Raw genomic sequence first — 15780 nt, forward strand, 5'->3', positions numbered from 1 at the left:
AAATAAACTGGATTTTTATGCTTTCTTTTTATTTGGTCAAAACAAGATTTTCCAACAATTATGTATATAAAAAAAGATGGACTAAAATAATTTATTTACAAGAAAATAAGGGAAATTGAATTCGAATAAAAACATGAGATCTGAAGTAAAAGGGATAAGCAAAATTTCAATGAAATACGTGTATGAAACAACGAAAGAAACTGGCTCAAGACAAGCCTCAAATGGAAAACACGCTGCAATACACGCTGAAATAACTGTATGGGTGGAAAACACGTTTTGCAAGAAAACATCAAATTCGGGAAAATCTGACACTGCAACCTTACTCTTGATTAACAAATTTGATATTTTCGAAAAACATGAGTTTGGTAATTTGCAAGTAAGACAAATGACTCAAGATTTTTTTTTTCAATTTTTTTTTGTTATTAATTATTTTTTTTTGACACCCTATTAGGATACGATTTCCAGTAAACCTTGGAGATACCAAGTAATGAAAGTTTACATTAACAGTTCATGGGTGAAAGCGTGACATCAATGAGCATAAACCTCATAGGAAGACAAATTAAAGCTCAAGCAAAACAACATCAGTTCCAAATTTTACAATAACTTATGCTTTCCTAAATAATCCGAGAGTCCTCTTCACTCGTCCATGGCATTTGTAGAGGTGAACTCGCGCCTTGCCACAGTGCTGGATTGCATTTCTTCAAACTTTAAACATCCTGAATCGATCAAAGATTGCACTTTACGTTTCAGAGCCTTGCATGCCTCTATTGAATGTCCACACGCCCCTCCATGATAATCACATCTGGCATTTACGTCATAGCTCCTTGGATACGGAGGTCGTATAGGCCTGGTTGGACAAATCTTTATGAGGTTTCTGCAGAGAAGATCTGGTAGTAGCTCTGTATAGGTCATGGGGATAGGAGTGAAGTTGGCGACCTTCTCATCACGATTGTAATTTCTTCGTTCAGTGGCTCGACTAGACCCATAGGAATGCGACATTTGAGGACAGGCAATAAAATGTGAATTAGCTCTTCGTTCCTTATCCTTCTCGTGTCTAGGACCATACTCGTTTAAACTGGCTACTAGCTCTGGGCCTAGTGCAATTTTTCCATTTCTTATGCCACTCTCAACCCTCTCTCCAATTACTACTATGTCAGTAAAACTTGAGGAGACTGAGATGCTTAACATGTGCTCATAAAATGGTGGTTGTAGAGTACTCAAAAACGTGGTAGTCATCTCCTTGTTGCTCAGACGCAGTTCTACTTGAGCAACTATCTCTCTCCACCTTTGGGCATATTCTCTGAATGATTCAGATTCTTTCTTCACCATGTTCTGCAATTGTGCTCTGTCAGGTGTCAAATCTTTATCATATCCATACTGCCTTAGGAATGTCTCAACCAGATGTTTCCATGAGTAGATGTGAGTAGTCTCTAAGCGCATGTACCAAGTTAGAGTTTCGTCAATTAAACTTTCTTGGAAGAAGTGAATCGAAAGTTTTTCATCGTGGGCATAAGCTGCCATTTTCCTGCAGTACATGCTTATGTGGCCCCTCGGGCAAGTATTTCCCCGATATTTCTCAAACTCTGGCAACATGAACTTTGGAGGTATCACCACGTCAGGAACTAAACATAGTTTTTTAGCATCTCCAAATTCAAAACTTCCTTCACCCTCTATGGCTCTCAACCTCTTCTCAGGGACTTCTAATATGCTCTTATCGTCCTTAAAATCTGCTGGTGTAATGACACAAGATGGAGACTTCGTCTCAGGTTGTTTTTTCATTATCATGCTCTTAATACCTGGTTGGATCGTCTGCCTAGGAATTGTGAAAGTGGTTGCCCCAGGCTCGTCTTCTACTTCAGCTACATTACCTTCGGCCTTTTGAGTGTCAAGATGTCTCGATTCCACTCCTGAGGGTGGAGTATAATTCGGGGGAAGACCATAGGAAGGGAAAGTTTGTGCTTCTGGAACTCCTTGTTGTGATCGTTGTGTGCATAAACATCCAGGACTTTGTAAGGCATCCAGGGTCTTTAGGACCTGTCTCATTTGTTCCTTCAGCTGTCGGATATCGGCTTTCATTCCCTCTTGAACTTCTACTTGGTTCTCCATGATTTTGCCACTGGTTCGTGTCCTTTAGGGTGTCTTAGATGCTTAGCTGTATTTTTTTTGTGAAACAAATTAAGAAAAAAGAAAAATAAAAATAAAAAAGAAAAGAAAAGAAAAGAAAACATAGTTCAAAATCTCTAGTCAGAAACTATAAAGCTGTGAAAATAATTGCCGCGGTATAATTTGGAAATTAACACGAAACAAAGTCAATAAGGTGGTTCATCATTAAGAAATCCCCAAAATGCTGGACATAGGAATTCTTGGTCAACCATCGCAGGCTTTAGTCATCACATTCTTCATTTGTCTGATCAGTTTCTCGCAGCAATTGAGGAATGTTTCAATCCCCTTAGGCGGGTTAAGGATTGGCAATGCAGACTCAACATCAGCTAAGAACTCAAGGACGTCTTTTAATGGCTTCATTGGCAAGGGAAGCTAGCTGTGAGAGACTTCTCTCCCAATTCTTTTAACTTGTCCTTATTCAACGACATATTCTTTCTTCATCTGACTCACCAATCTTTTATGTTCCCTCTTAGCTAAACGCCAACATTCCTTCTAGTTTTGTCATTGCCGTTTCTATCCACTACTCATCATTTTGAAATTTCTTCTCACAAATTGGGTAGGGGAAATTAATGTGAATTACAACTTGATTGTCATTGCAAAAATCGTGCATCCTACTAGATGCAACAAATATGCTCTAGCAGCATAGTCCCAATGCTGCGACTCACACCTCTGAACATATATCTCTCTTAGCCAGCTGAGTCTGACTTTCGGACCACGTGCGTCCTCCATCTCAGCACCTGTTGTGCCACCATCAACGCCGAGGAGTTGCACAAGGGCTGTACGAGCCTCCTCAAACTCCAACTCCTCCAAATCACACATTTGTCCCATCACGGGCAGGTGAAGTAATGTCGAGACGTCATCAAGAGTAATCGACATCTCCCCTATAGGGAGATGGAAACTACTGGTCTCAAAATGCCACCTCTCTATGAATCCGAGGAGTAACCCCTTATCAACGTAATCATAACAAATCCCTGTAAGAGGCATCAAACTGGAATTCAACACAATGTCTTGAATTTCCTCGTGGCATGGTCCTAACTTATTTACTTTTTTTCCGTGGGAGATCAACTTCAGTGTGTTCCCTCGATCCTACACATCAATATTTAATAAATTTTCTATTAAAAAAATAATACAATAAATTTTATTTTTGCACTCACCCGGCCTTTGGAAATAGCATAAGCTACATGCTGAACATAGTGCGTCAGCATCGAATGATCGTGTGGACCTCCAGGAAATCCACCGACATCCTCTTGTATGTTATGAACATCTGCATGCTCCTCCTCATCGTCATCATCGTTAGGGGCCTCAAATGCATTCTCCTCACCATGAGTCTCATATGCCTCATATGTTTGTTCCTCAACGGCTCGCTCCTCAACTATGGGGTCATCCTAGATAGGAGCTGCCCGACTTCTACGAGCAGAAACGGTAGGTCTTCTCCGAGCTTCACCCTGCGATGAACTCTCTCCTCGAGAACTCTCACCTCGAGAATTAAAAGATGCACCACGTGTTCTTGCCATTTCTAACAATAATTTGTTTGTTTAATTTCAAAAATTAAAAAAAATTATTGTTTCAAATATCATTAATAAACTATAAAAAATGCAATTCAAAATAAATTAAACTAATAATAATTAATTTATTAACTACAACAAAAATTAAATAAAAGAAACAATTAGCTAATTAATTAAAAAAATATATTTAAATACATTTCCATTTAATTATTATTAAATTAATTATTATTACAAATACAAATTTACTATAAATAAAATAAATACAAATACAAATTTACTAATATTAAATACAATTAAATTGATAATATTTATTTCAAGAAATAAAAATAATTTAAATATATAAAAAATTTCGTATCTAATTCTTAATCAATTTATTTAGAAACTACAAATAAAAAAATTTATAAAATATTGAAATAATAATCTAAGTCAAAGAAAATATAAAAAATATTATCAAAAAATATATCAAATATATAAATATATATTCCAGTTATAATAATTCTAAGTAATTAAAATATTAAAAAAAAATGCAGTGAGCCAAAACGGATGTGAGATATCTGATTGGCCTTTAACGGATATCCGACATCCGTCGACGGAAGTCGGACATTCGTCGAAGGCAAACGGATGTCCCACATCCGTTTTGGCCTTTCTTGGACAGTGAAGCAGAGAAACAGAAAGGACCGAGAATGGTGAAAGGAGAACCAACCTGGATGTCGCAGATCCACGCTCCTCCACCCTAGATGAACGGTTTCCTCCGCACCAAGTGCTGCTCCACACCAAACAGCTTCTAGGAAAGTGAAAAACAAAGAAATGGAGAAAGAAAACTGAAACGGAGAGGTTGCAGACGGAAGAGAGAGAGGTTGCAGACGGAAGTGGGATTCTTAAACGGAAATGAAAATGGAAGATAAAATGATAGGTCCAGGCAGTAAATACAAAAACTAGATTTAAATAAATTAAAATATTAAAATAATAAAAGTAAAAAAATTTAACTTTGAGGATATAACTGGAATTATAGAAAATTGGGGAGGTGGAGGGAGAAGGTTGGGGAGATGGAGGGAGCAACACCCAATCTTATTTAACCAGACGAAATTGGATATTGAAAACGTCTTAATTATATTATATGTATGTCTTTTTTGTATATTTTGGGACGTGAAAATTACTATTAAATATTTTTGAAGAATAATTCAAATTACTATCATATATCCGTGGAAAATAAATAAATAAATATGTGAGAAATTCATTATATAATAATTATAATAAATAATTTAATATTTATTTATAATAAATAAGTTAACTCTTTTTTTAAAATCAATAATTAAAATTTTATTTGTGTGTTTATGTTATAATTATCTTTAATTAGATTAAATATATTTTTAGTTTTTTAATTTTTGATGAAAATTGAATTTTTTTTGTGAAACTTTAATACTATATAAAAGTGAATAAATATAATTATTTTAATCTTATTATATTAAATTTATTGCATTTGTCAAACATATTTTATGATATTATTGAAATTATTTTACATCTATATTTTTACTTTAATATTCGATAAAAACATATGTAAAAAATATAATATTTAAAATGATTATATTTATTAATTTTTAAAATTTAAAAATTAAAATAAATCCAAGTTTTAATCAGAATCAAATACTAATTTTATATTAAAATTCATATATTAAAATCGATGGGAAGGGTGTATCATTGATGACTCTCTGGTGGCTCTCGCGAACTAGGGTTCGGGGTTTACAGTGATTGGAGTTTATGATGAGTTCCTAATTTTGTGGTTTGCAGGTTTGGGCTTGGCAATGTGATGGAGGTTGAAGCTTCGTGCATTAATGGAGTTTGCGATTATTAGGTTCTTATGCATGTTTCTGATGCGGTTGTGGATCGTGAAGCGTTGAGGGTCGCACGTGACGCTCGCGAGGTTGATGGTGGCACCGAAGAAGCATTCCCAGTGAACTCGTCCAACAAGGTTCCTCCACCTCCTCCATTGTCGAGAGTGTAGGCAGTGGTGATGAGAGCAGATCTTATGGCGGCGAGACTCCAGTCAGGGTGTCGCTTTCAAAAGAGCAGCCAAACCAGAGACGTGAGGGCAGGCCATAGAGGTGCCAGAGAGTATGTTAAAGTCAGTGGTACGGTGGTCGAAAGAAAGGAAAGAAGGAGGAATGGAAGAAGGCCATGCCGCAAGAATGTTAAATCCAGGAGCAATCAGGCTTCAAAATCTCAGGGGAAACCGCAATCACATCGCAAGAATTAATAGCAATAAAAAAAAAAAACCTCTATGGGTACTGCAAGAATGATAGATCCAACTTGATTAATCTTAAATGAGTTCTTATTAGGCAACAAAGCTCTGAAACGATCTTAACAAACCAGAAACATAAGCATCAGAAAAGCGAAGCTGGAAACCAAGAATATGCAAAGGATTTTAACAAACCTTTAACTCTGTCTTCGCTTTGAAGTATAGAAAAGTGGTATCTCCCGTTACGATTTTTAAAATTTTTAAAATGACCTCTCATAAGAGAAACACATTTTACCAACTTTCTTATCCTGCAATGCAAACTCGACTTTGCTTTTATTTTATTTTCATTAATATTGGTTTGTTTACAGTAAAAAAGACACATCATTAGCAAAAGAAAGAAAAAAAGTTGATGCAGAAAGAGTACAATCTCACTGACGACATCACTTTACATATGATCTTAAATAAACATTGTAGGCAATGTTTTTATTATTAGCAGCCTCTGCCGTGAGACGTTGCTCAGTTTCTGCGCGACAGAGTAACGAGATTAAGTAAGAGAGCATGTGCTTCAAGGAGTCCTGCCGTCAGTCCATTCAAGTATATTGCACCCATCACATCTTCAAACTCTTCTGATCTCTTGAATCCTTCAACCCCAGCTTCGTACAGCCTCTCTATTTCTTCACCCCTTCCTCTCAAAACACCACTTATCTCTTCATATTTTCCCACACCATCAACCTTCTCTTCTCTCTTCTCAACACACTCAGCATATTCATTTTCATTTCCGTCATCAAGTTCTGCAAATTTATTGCGCAGAGTTTGGTGTTCCTCCTTCAACTTCCAGAACAGTTTACTCATCATCTCGCCTTCAAAATTACTTTGCTGCTTCATCCTCATGAATATTTGCATCAGAGGGTCCTCAGAAGGAGGAACTTTCACTGTACTCCAATCTAAACGTGGAAACTCCAGGTTTTCTTGAGAGGGTGATAAAAAAATCCTTCGATCCCTTTCCTTTTTGCCACAGTATTTATTGTTGCCCACATGTCCAAATCAGGAAACCTCAGCTTTGCTTCTTTGAGTCCAGAGTAAATTCCAGTCATGTATATCCTACTTTGAACCGATATTTCTACTTCAGGTGCCCATCTAACCTCATAACCCTTCTCCAACACAGCGTTACTGCTTTCAGCAATATCAAGAGAAGGAAATTCATTCTGTGCCTCAACAAGTCCATCCCTCATTCCTTCACAGAATAATTCCATCACTATGTCCTCCGGCAGAGAATCGTCTACTGTTTGTTTTCTGACAAAATCAGTATAAAAAGGGATATCCAGTTGAGGATCGTAGCCTTCTTCCTCCTCCTTGCTTTCCTGATGGCCAGAGCTTGAAGCTTCTCCTACGTTATCCTTCTTCTTCCCTGTCACTGGTTTCTCTAGTCTTACCAACGCCAGATCACCTTTGATAATCTCTTTAGGCTTTCCATCATCATTTTCCATCGTATCTAGAAGCCACCTCAGGTAGGAGTTTGGATCTTCTAAAGCTGACCCTTTTGAACTCAATGCATCCTCAGCATCCTCTGATATCTTCTTTATTTGTCCCAATGCCACACGCATGCAATCGTCATGACACCTCACTCCTCTTTCTTTGTTCTCCTGCCATTCCGTCAACGTGTTCTTAAATGTTTCGTCTAGACGTAGCTCCCGTATCCTCTTTTTATATTTCTCCATAGGATCTTTCTCAGCAACTATTGCCGGTGGCATCTTCTCCGAGTCCATGTGATTGGGACAATTGAATAGGAGATCTTCCATATTGCTTCCTTCTTCATACACAAACGCTCCCCAACTACTTATCATCAAGGACGAAGTGGCTTCATACTCAACCTGCACCACATTCCACTCCTTCTCCAGAAGTGCATCAAGGCCAAACCACTCCTTCTCACTGAACAAAACTCGTAGATCACAGATCAACACGTGTTCTGCTTCAATTATAAAGTTGTGATACCCTTTGCCAAAAGCATTTCGACCGTTGATAACTAAACGCAGATCAACATGGCGACGGCGAACAAATTCGTCGCTTTGACTCTGATTTGGGAAGTGGAAGATCATGGCCAGAACAATCTTAGGGAACTTGCCACGAACCCAGAAACCTGGAATCGTTCCGACCTCCACAAAATTAAACCATTCTGGAATCTCAGTTATAAGTGGCATCACCATTTCAATTCCACCAACCCCTTTCTTCACCTGTCATATTTTATTGTAACAGTTTCAACGGTCACTTCTGTATGCATTTTAATAAATCTTATCCATTCATGACTATGACTAAAAATACCTTAAATAGAAGTTATTTTAAGAAAAATGTAAAGGTACATATAGGTATCAAACATGCTGGAAGTTGTTAGAAGGTTTAATAAATATGTAAGCATATATATGTAAAGTTCATATTCAATATTTGTAATTTTAAACCATTATAAACAAATATTTTACATTATAAAAATGAAAGGTGTATGTTACAATATGTAAGTTGTATTTTACGTATAAAAATTTAACATATAGATATCTTTTTAAAGGTTCAAAATTAAAAATGTTAGTAAATATTTAAAAATGCATATTTTAAATCCAAAGAAATAAAGTATGAAAAAAAATAATAATATTTGAAAAATGACCATACATATTTATTTTAGAAATTGTGTAAATATTATTAAAGGCACAAGATGTAACTTAAATAATAAACTTATTATACCTGACACCATAGCATGTCTGATGTCTTGTTTGTTAACTTGGAACAAAATCTTGCATCTACTTTCCGAACAGTAGACGGCAACTCTGAAATTTCTTCAAGGGAGAAACAATGATGAACATCAAGAATTCTCAAGCCAGTGAGTTCGGGAATTTTTTTAAGCTTCTCACATCCATTCAAATCGAGACTTGTCAAGTCACCACATTCATTGATGCATGAAGGGATAGATACAAAATTGTTCTCTGAAACAATCAATTCTTCTAATTTCGGAAAGTTGCAAAGAATCGCAAGAAGATCTTCATCAGACAAGTTACCCTTTTGGAAATTCAGTGATCGTAATTTCGGACGAACATTGGCTTTTGAAGGGTGTGGCACCAAACATCTGAAGGATTCTCCAAGTTTCGAACATGCTTCGATTTTGAAGGAATCAACATTTGGCAACATGAATAAGCTGCTTGGCAGATATTTAAGTTGCCTGTTATTGGACATGTCTATAAAAACAAGCCCAATAAGTTTACTAATGGATTCTGGAAGCTCTTGAATACCCGTATTTATCATATAAATCTTCAATGGCTTTGTCATTTCTTGCATTATCTCTGGGAAGTGACCAACTCTTTCACATAGATTAAGATCAAAGACTTCTAAAGATGGTAGAAACATTCTGGACAGGAAATTTCGAAGTTTTGTGCATTCTGAAACACTTAAATGAGAAAGCCTTTTCAGAAATCCAACAGATTGATGCACTGCAATTAGGTTTCTACAATGATCAAGTCTCAGTTCTCTTAGATTCTGAAGTTCGGACACATCAGGCATTTCGAGGATACGTTGGTTATAGGAAAAGTCCATATTAGTCAAGCATGGAAATTTCTGCCAAATACAAAATGTCAATAAAAGAAAAACAATCATTTGCAGCATGTTGAGTTATTACCTTATTAATGTGAATGAAAAAATTGAAATGCAAAATGTAGGAAAATATGATATAGAATTGTACCTTGAATGGCTCTTGGAATGTTAGAGAACTTCTAGGCAAATTGAAAACAACGATTTTCTTTGGATGGAATTTGGTAGGGAAAGACTTTGAAGGATAGTTGTCCCAGTCAAGTAGTCTTAAATGATTTGGTAAATGTTGAAGTTCAGATGAAAAGGACGTGTTTCGAACAATGAGAATTCTGAGCCATTTCATTTTCCCAAACTCAGTTCCACTCCATTTTACTTCTGCTTGCTTAGGAGGATCTAGCTTAATCCCTTGAATTTTATCACTTCCCTTTAACACAAGTACAAAGAACCAACTTCAATTGCATATTATCATTAATATAAAACACTATAATGTATAAATAAAAAACAAATAAAGCAAAAAAGTAGACGATTACCGAATCTTTCGTTAGTATTTCAATAACATCTTCGTAATCCCATATCCTGCTACGTTCTCCAGGATTATCTGGTGCTTCCTGCCTAACAATCTGTCTACCCATATGTTGTATTAGATCATGCATCTTCAGCCTGTCATTCTCGACAGTTATGAGTGATTTATTGACAAGTACTTTCATGTTGGATGTTGAACAAAATTCCTTAAGTATCTTTTTCACATATTTCATTCTCTCCCCTTTAAAGAAGCAAGCTATGTCCAAGAAAACTTGTTTGGCATCATCATCCAATCTATCGTAGCTTATTTTAAGCACATCTTGAATCTCTTTCTTTGGAGGAGTCTTCTCATATTCTTCCAATGCATCTTCCCAGGCATCTAAGCTTTCTTCATGAAGATTAGCTAAGTCAGAGCCTATCACTTGTATAGCCAGTGGAACACCTTTGGCGTAACCTGCAGCACGCACGGACACATCTTGAAAACCTGTTTTAGGACAACCTTGTCGGAAGGCATTCCAACAAAACAGCTCTAAAGAATGTTGTTCATCAAGTTCCTTCATTTCATAAATATTTCCAACATGGTGAGCAGTTAGGACATCTTTTTCCCTTGTCGTTATAATGATTATACTACCTGGACCAAACCAATCACACCCTCCTGCCAACTTTTCTAACTCCTCTTTATCGTCAACGTCGTCAAGAACCAAAAGAACTTTCTTCCGGTGGAGCTTTCGTTTTATTTCGTATATTCCTTTATATGCACTTCCCAATTCGGTTTCCAACTCCTCAAACATCTCAGATAAAAGTGTCTTTTGTAGATCTTCCATGCCATTGACTGTTTTTGATTTTTCTCTAACATCGGCAAGAAAACTTGCAGCATCAAAGTTGTGCACAATTTTGTCATACAAAGCTTTTGCAAGTTTCGTTTTTCCAATTCCACCAAGTCCATATATGCCCAACATCCTTACAGTTTTGTCATCAGGCTTCATGTCCAAAAGTGACATAACCTCTTCTACGCGGGGCTTCAGTCCAACAACATTTTCACCGGTATATAAAGGTTTAGGAGCTATACTTCTACGAACCTTCTCAACAATTTGTTCAATAATATTATCGTTTTCATCATTCCTATAGGAGCAGAATGTATTACTTAGTTGTTTGATATCAATATTTCCTTTTCATTACTGTACTAAATAATAAACATTGTGATTAATGTACTAGTTAATAAGCATTGATATTTATAACCAGTAGCGCCAACCAATAATGATTACACGTTATGAATACTCAGAATTTAAATTTACTAGAGATGACAAAGTTAGAAAATTTAATCAAAACAAAAAAAAATATTGATAATTTATAAGGACAAATATTTATTTTTATTTTTTAAAAAAAAAGTAAAGTTCTATATTTTGTCCTTATAACACCGACAAAACAAATTTTAGCAATGAAAATTCACAAAGATAGAATAAGGATGTTTTTATTTTCCTAGAAGAATTACTTACTAAAAGTGTTGTAGTGTTTCAATACGGAAGAATATAACCAAATATCTACCTCACTTTTTGTTAATTGTAAGTCAATAAACATTTAGCAATAGTATGCTAGTAAATAAAAGTTAAGGTAAATTGGTCAATAATGTTAGATTTGCATCATACACACAAAAGACTCTAAGAACAAGAACCGAATTCATTAGCATTGACATTTGAAGGTAAACTCTTAATATTGTCAGCAAAGCAGAGCTAATTTATCACTAATTTGTAAATTAATATGTAATTCAAGAAGTTTTATATCCGTCAAACTCATGCTAGTACAGTTTTATTCTAAAATTTATTTAATATATATATAGCAATAACTAAATGGAATCTACTTTGAATATTAATTTCATAAGTGTCGATGTGACCAAACATAATGATAGTAATTTTAAAACCAAATGTTTCTCATTTAGTGCCTTCATTATCACCTTCAAAAACAATAAAACATTTAAACAAAAAGAAAGGAAAAAAAACACTTGTGAATTGAATTGAAAGGTTTCATGAAAAAAATAGATGAAATTAAACTTCGTATATGGTAAACGAAGAAGATGAGTATAAGAAGATGAATGTTGATTAAAAAAAAATAGAAACTAGTATGAGTGATAAAGAAAAGCATGATGTGAATTTGACTCTAGAACAAAGCACGTATGTATATCCTATAATTTTGTTCAGAAATATGAAAAACATTGATGTAAATAAAAACCTGACTAATGATACCACAAAATTTTTTAATGTTAACGAATTTATAGGGAGTTGATCTTATTATGATATATCAGAAAAATAAATAATACAGAATAAAAAATAAAATATTATTTAAAGATTTAATAAAAAAAAGTAAAATAAATGTTAAAAGTGAAGTCATGTATTAAAGAAACCTTATTCTGGTATGTAGTTATTCTTATTATAAGAAAGACACAATGTATTCTCAGTAAACATATCAAATTTGTTTTTTTTTTCCTTTTCTATTTCTTTAGATGATTAATAAAAAAATAATTTATCCTTTAATATTCTTTTTTAGTTGTACTTCTTTATTAGTTTATCTTTAAATTCATAGTAAGATATTGTAATTTTATTTATTAGTAAAATTAAGCTATTATGTTGTTTTTTAGTTATAAACTAGTATATTATAATTTTGATGTCTAATCTGTCAATGTCTCACAAGAATATAATAAAGTAATAATTTAGCATAAATATGATAGACATATGGAATCACTTGTCATTGTCAAATTTGACACAAAAGTAATGTTCTTCGCATTTCTCCCAGTGTTTTTCATTTTCATCTCATATCTGTTCATTTAATGTGGTCGAGGTTGCTAAGGTTAAAAGAAAAATATTTTTCACATGCTTAAATTTTTTATATTCATTTTAAATTATTTTTATTTATTTTTATTTTCTTTTTTCTTAAAAAAATACAAATACTTTTATAATCATTTTATCCATGTATTCTTTAATAAATGAATATAAAAATGTATGATATCATTGGTCAAATTAAAATAAAAGCATTATATTATACAGTCAAGTTAATTAGTTAGTTAGGTTTCAAAATTTAGGATGAGATAGAAATAAGAGTGAATGATTTTGTAATGAAATTGTTGATGTACATACCCGGTGAGAATATGCATCCCTGGCAAGCTAGCTGCTTCAAACAAAGCAGACCTCCAAGCTTGTATTCTCTGCGACTCTTTTCCAATCTCAGTTTCGTGTCCCGTCATGTGTTTTTCGAAACTATTTCTGATTTTCCGTATATCTGAGGGATGTACATGGTAGAACACTGGGTAAACAACTTGCTTACTGTTCTTGTGGGTGCGTTCCATAATCTTAACAAGTTCATCCAGACACCATGTGGAAGATGCATAGTTCTCCGAAAACACAACTATGAAAATATTAGATTCTTCAATGGCCTCACACAGAGCAAGTGAAAGACCTTTCCCTATCCTCATATCCCTGTCATCATTGAATGTGTTTATTCCCTCCCTACCCAACTCTCTACGGAGATGTCCTACAAAATTGTTCCCAGCATCTTCACCTCTAAAATTAATCAACACATCGTAGCTGAAACCAACAGACTCTTCTTCCTCACCATGTTTTTCCATGCTAAAAATTCCAAAACTAGAACTAAGGATGCTGAACTGAATACCTTCTATTCAGTGTGTGATTAAATACAGTGTCTTACGCGGATATACACGTGAGCTAAGCTTCGTGGAAGGTGCTCTTGTCCATATCTATTTTATAATATATTAATTCACACATTTAAATTTTTTAAGATTATTTGACATTATTATTTTTTACTTTTTACTCTCATTTTTCTTAAATTTATATATAAAAATTTATTTTTTTTATAATTATTTTACTTTTATGTTATCTTAAATAAATATAAAAGTATATTATAATACCGAACTTTAAATTAGGACTAAGATCGTCAACGTCAATGTAACTTAAGAGTTAAGATTGTTATGTCTGGTCTGATGTCAGACCTCATATGACCTAATGACGTTAATGGATACATATGGCCCATTTAAATACTTTAGAACGCGTCGGTTAGGTTTTCGTATATTTTGTTTTTTCAAAAGGACAAACTTTTTCCATTATATATATAAGAAAACTAACAGAAAGAATATGTAATAAACACTATATTAAGGATTTTGCAAATAATCTTAAATGTGAATCAAAATTTTATATTATTTAAAAATAAAAAAATTAAATACTATATAAAATAAAATAACTATAAACCTGTTAACCTATAAAGATGGCATCAAACTTTTATACATAAAATAATCCATCAGTTATGTTAGAACAAATGATTCGAAGTGTCGACTTAGTGTGATGTGATCAAACAAGAGGACCCAATGATTTAGACATTTGATAAATTCAATGGACCACTGTCATTCACTGTTTCTCGACACTCTTTGATAAGGGTCCACACAAACCATGTACGGGATTTAAAAATTATAATATATTTATTATATTAATTTGAAGTTATAAAAATGAAAATTTTAATTTAATATAAATATTTTATATTATACAATTAAATAAGAGTATATTATTTTGTTTTTATAATAAAAATAGTTAAGTTATTTATATCTTTTTAATAAATGATATTGTATATAATTATTTAAAATAACGATTGAGTTAATAAAAATTAAGAATTTAAAATCAATTTTAAATGAAACCATATTTAGACAATATAAAAAAATGTAAATATAGTTAATAATAAAAAGGATAAATTATATAAAAATTGTTGAGTAGATTTTTTTAAAAAGTATAAAAATAAGACTATAAAAAATGTAAAGGATAAATAATGTAAAATTATAATGAAAAAATGTAAATAATAAACTTTATAAAACTACAAATGTTAAACTATACACCAAAGACCAAAAGACCATGTATACAAATCTACAAATAAAAATAAAGGTTAGACACTTGTCATGTTTTATCAAAAATTTATATTTCAAACTTTTATTTAATGTATTTGTTTGAAATCATTTTTTTACAAATATTATAATAACTAACTTTATTTAAAAAATGCAATTATATAGAATAAATTAAAAAAACATATTTTTAAATATTTAATTTATTTTTAGTTTATTATTGATGTCAATATTCAAACTTTTTTATTATTTTATATCATATCTTAATTTTTGTTGATATTATCTTATTATATTGTTATTAAATATTATTATATATTATGATATATTATTATATTATTAAGAATAATCAAATATTTTTTATGTCTTTCAATAACTTTTGTATAATTCATTACCTATTTACAGACATCAAAATAATTCATTACCTATTTTTTAAAACAATTCATTACCGATTTTTTTCTTATTTTGAATTTCAGATTCAAACTTTTGTTACAACATTCTTAAAGTTTCTTTTTTAATTTTAAATATTAAATTTGAACTTTATTGTTATATATTTTGAATTTCAAACTTGATTATATGAATTTTAATATTACAAAATATTAAATAAAATTACTAATTACTTATATTTTAAAAAGTTTAAAGAATTTATGTTAATATTATTGAAATTATTTTTTAAAACATTTAAAACTTTGACATAAATATATTATAAATTTAGATGAAGTATTATTCCTTATACTAGGATTGTTTGGTCTTCCTTTCTTCCATTTGTTTTGAAAAACTCACTAGTTATAGTATAAAGACTATACTAATGAAATCTCCTCTCAACTTCACTTCAGACTTTGGTTCTCATAATTCTCTATTGACTATACCCTTGTGGAACTTGCACTATGAACCAAAAA

At 32.6% G+C, this 15780-nt stretch overlaps 3 protein-coding genes across 3 annotated transcripts; all 3 read right to left on the reverse strand.

Annotated features, from left to right (window-relative positions):
• Nucleotides 1–636: 636 nt before the first annotated feature.
• On the reverse strand, nucleotides 637–2106 carry LOC128197851 (uncharacterized). The gene has a single exon (XM_052880679.1). It carries the CDS (start codon nucleotides 2104–2106, stop codon nucleotides 637–639), a length of 1470 nt encoding a protein of 489 aa, XP_052736639.1.
• Nucleotides 2107–2739: 633 nt separating this feature from the next.
• LOC108320709 (protein MAIN-LIKE 1-like) lies at nucleotides 2740–3677 on the reverse strand. Its single transcript, XM_017552224.2, has 3 exons — nucleotides 3641–3677; nucleotides 3318–3535; nucleotides 2740–3249 (listed from the first exon to the last, which is right to left on the reverse strand). Exons 1-3 carry the CDS (start codon nucleotides 3675–3677, stop codon nucleotides 2740–2742), a joined length of 765 nt encoding a protein of 254 aa, XP_017407713.2.
• Nucleotides 3678–6310: 2633 nt separating this feature from the next.
• Nucleotides 6311–13673, reverse strand: LOC108320708 (TMV resistance protein N-like). The gene is made up of 5 exons (XM_052880117.1): nucleotides 13122–13673; nucleotides 10002–11115; nucleotides 9623–9895; nucleotides 8635–9498; nucleotides 6311–8135 (listed from the first exon to the last, which is right to left on the reverse strand). The coding sequence occupies exons 1-5, from the start codon at nucleotides 13607–13609 to the stop codon at nucleotides 6849–6851; spliced, it is 4026 nt and encodes a 1341-aa protein (XP_052736077.1). The 5' UTR covers nucleotides 13610–13673; the 3' UTR covers nucleotides 6311–6848.
• Nucleotides 13674–15780: the final 2107 nt, after the last annotated feature.

Source organism: Vigna angularis, chromosome 7 (genome assembly GCF_016808095.1).
Source record: "Vigna angularis cultivar LongXiaoDou No.4 chromosome 7, ASM1680809v1, whole genome shotgun sequence".
In the NCBI taxonomy this organism is placed as follows: domain Eukaryota; kingdom Viridiplantae; phylum Streptophyta; class Magnoliopsida; order Fabales; family Fabaceae; genus Vigna; species Vigna angularis.

Coding starts and splice junctions, on each gene's coding strand:
- LOC128197851 (XM_052880679.1), bottom strand. CDS start 2,106: ATGGAGAACCAAGTAGAAGTTCAAGAGGGAATGAAAGCCGATATCCGA.
- LOC108320709 (XM_017552224.2), bottom strand. CDS start 3,677: ATGGCAAGAACACGTGGTGCATCTTTTAATTCTCGAG. Junction 3,536..3,640: donor TGCATCTTTTAATTCTCGAG/GTGAGAGTTCTC, acceptor ATGACCCCATAG/TTGAGGAGCGAGCCGTTGAG. Junction 3,250..3,317: donor ATGCTATTTCCAAAGGCCGG/GTGAGTGCAAAA, acceptor ATTGATGTGTAG/GATCGAGGGAACACACTGAA.
- LOC108320708 (XM_052880117.1), bottom strand. CDS start 13,609: ATGGAAAAACATGGTGAGGAAGAAGAGTCTGTTGGTTTCAGCTACGAT. Junction 9,499..9,622: donor CATTCCAAGAGCCATTCAAG/GTACAATTCTAT, acceptor TGTATTTGGCAG/AAATTTCCATGCTTGACTAA. Junction 8,136..8,634: donor CAGACATGCTATGGTGTCAG/GTATAATAAGTT, acceptor AAAATATGACAG/GTGAAGAAAGGGGTTGGTGG.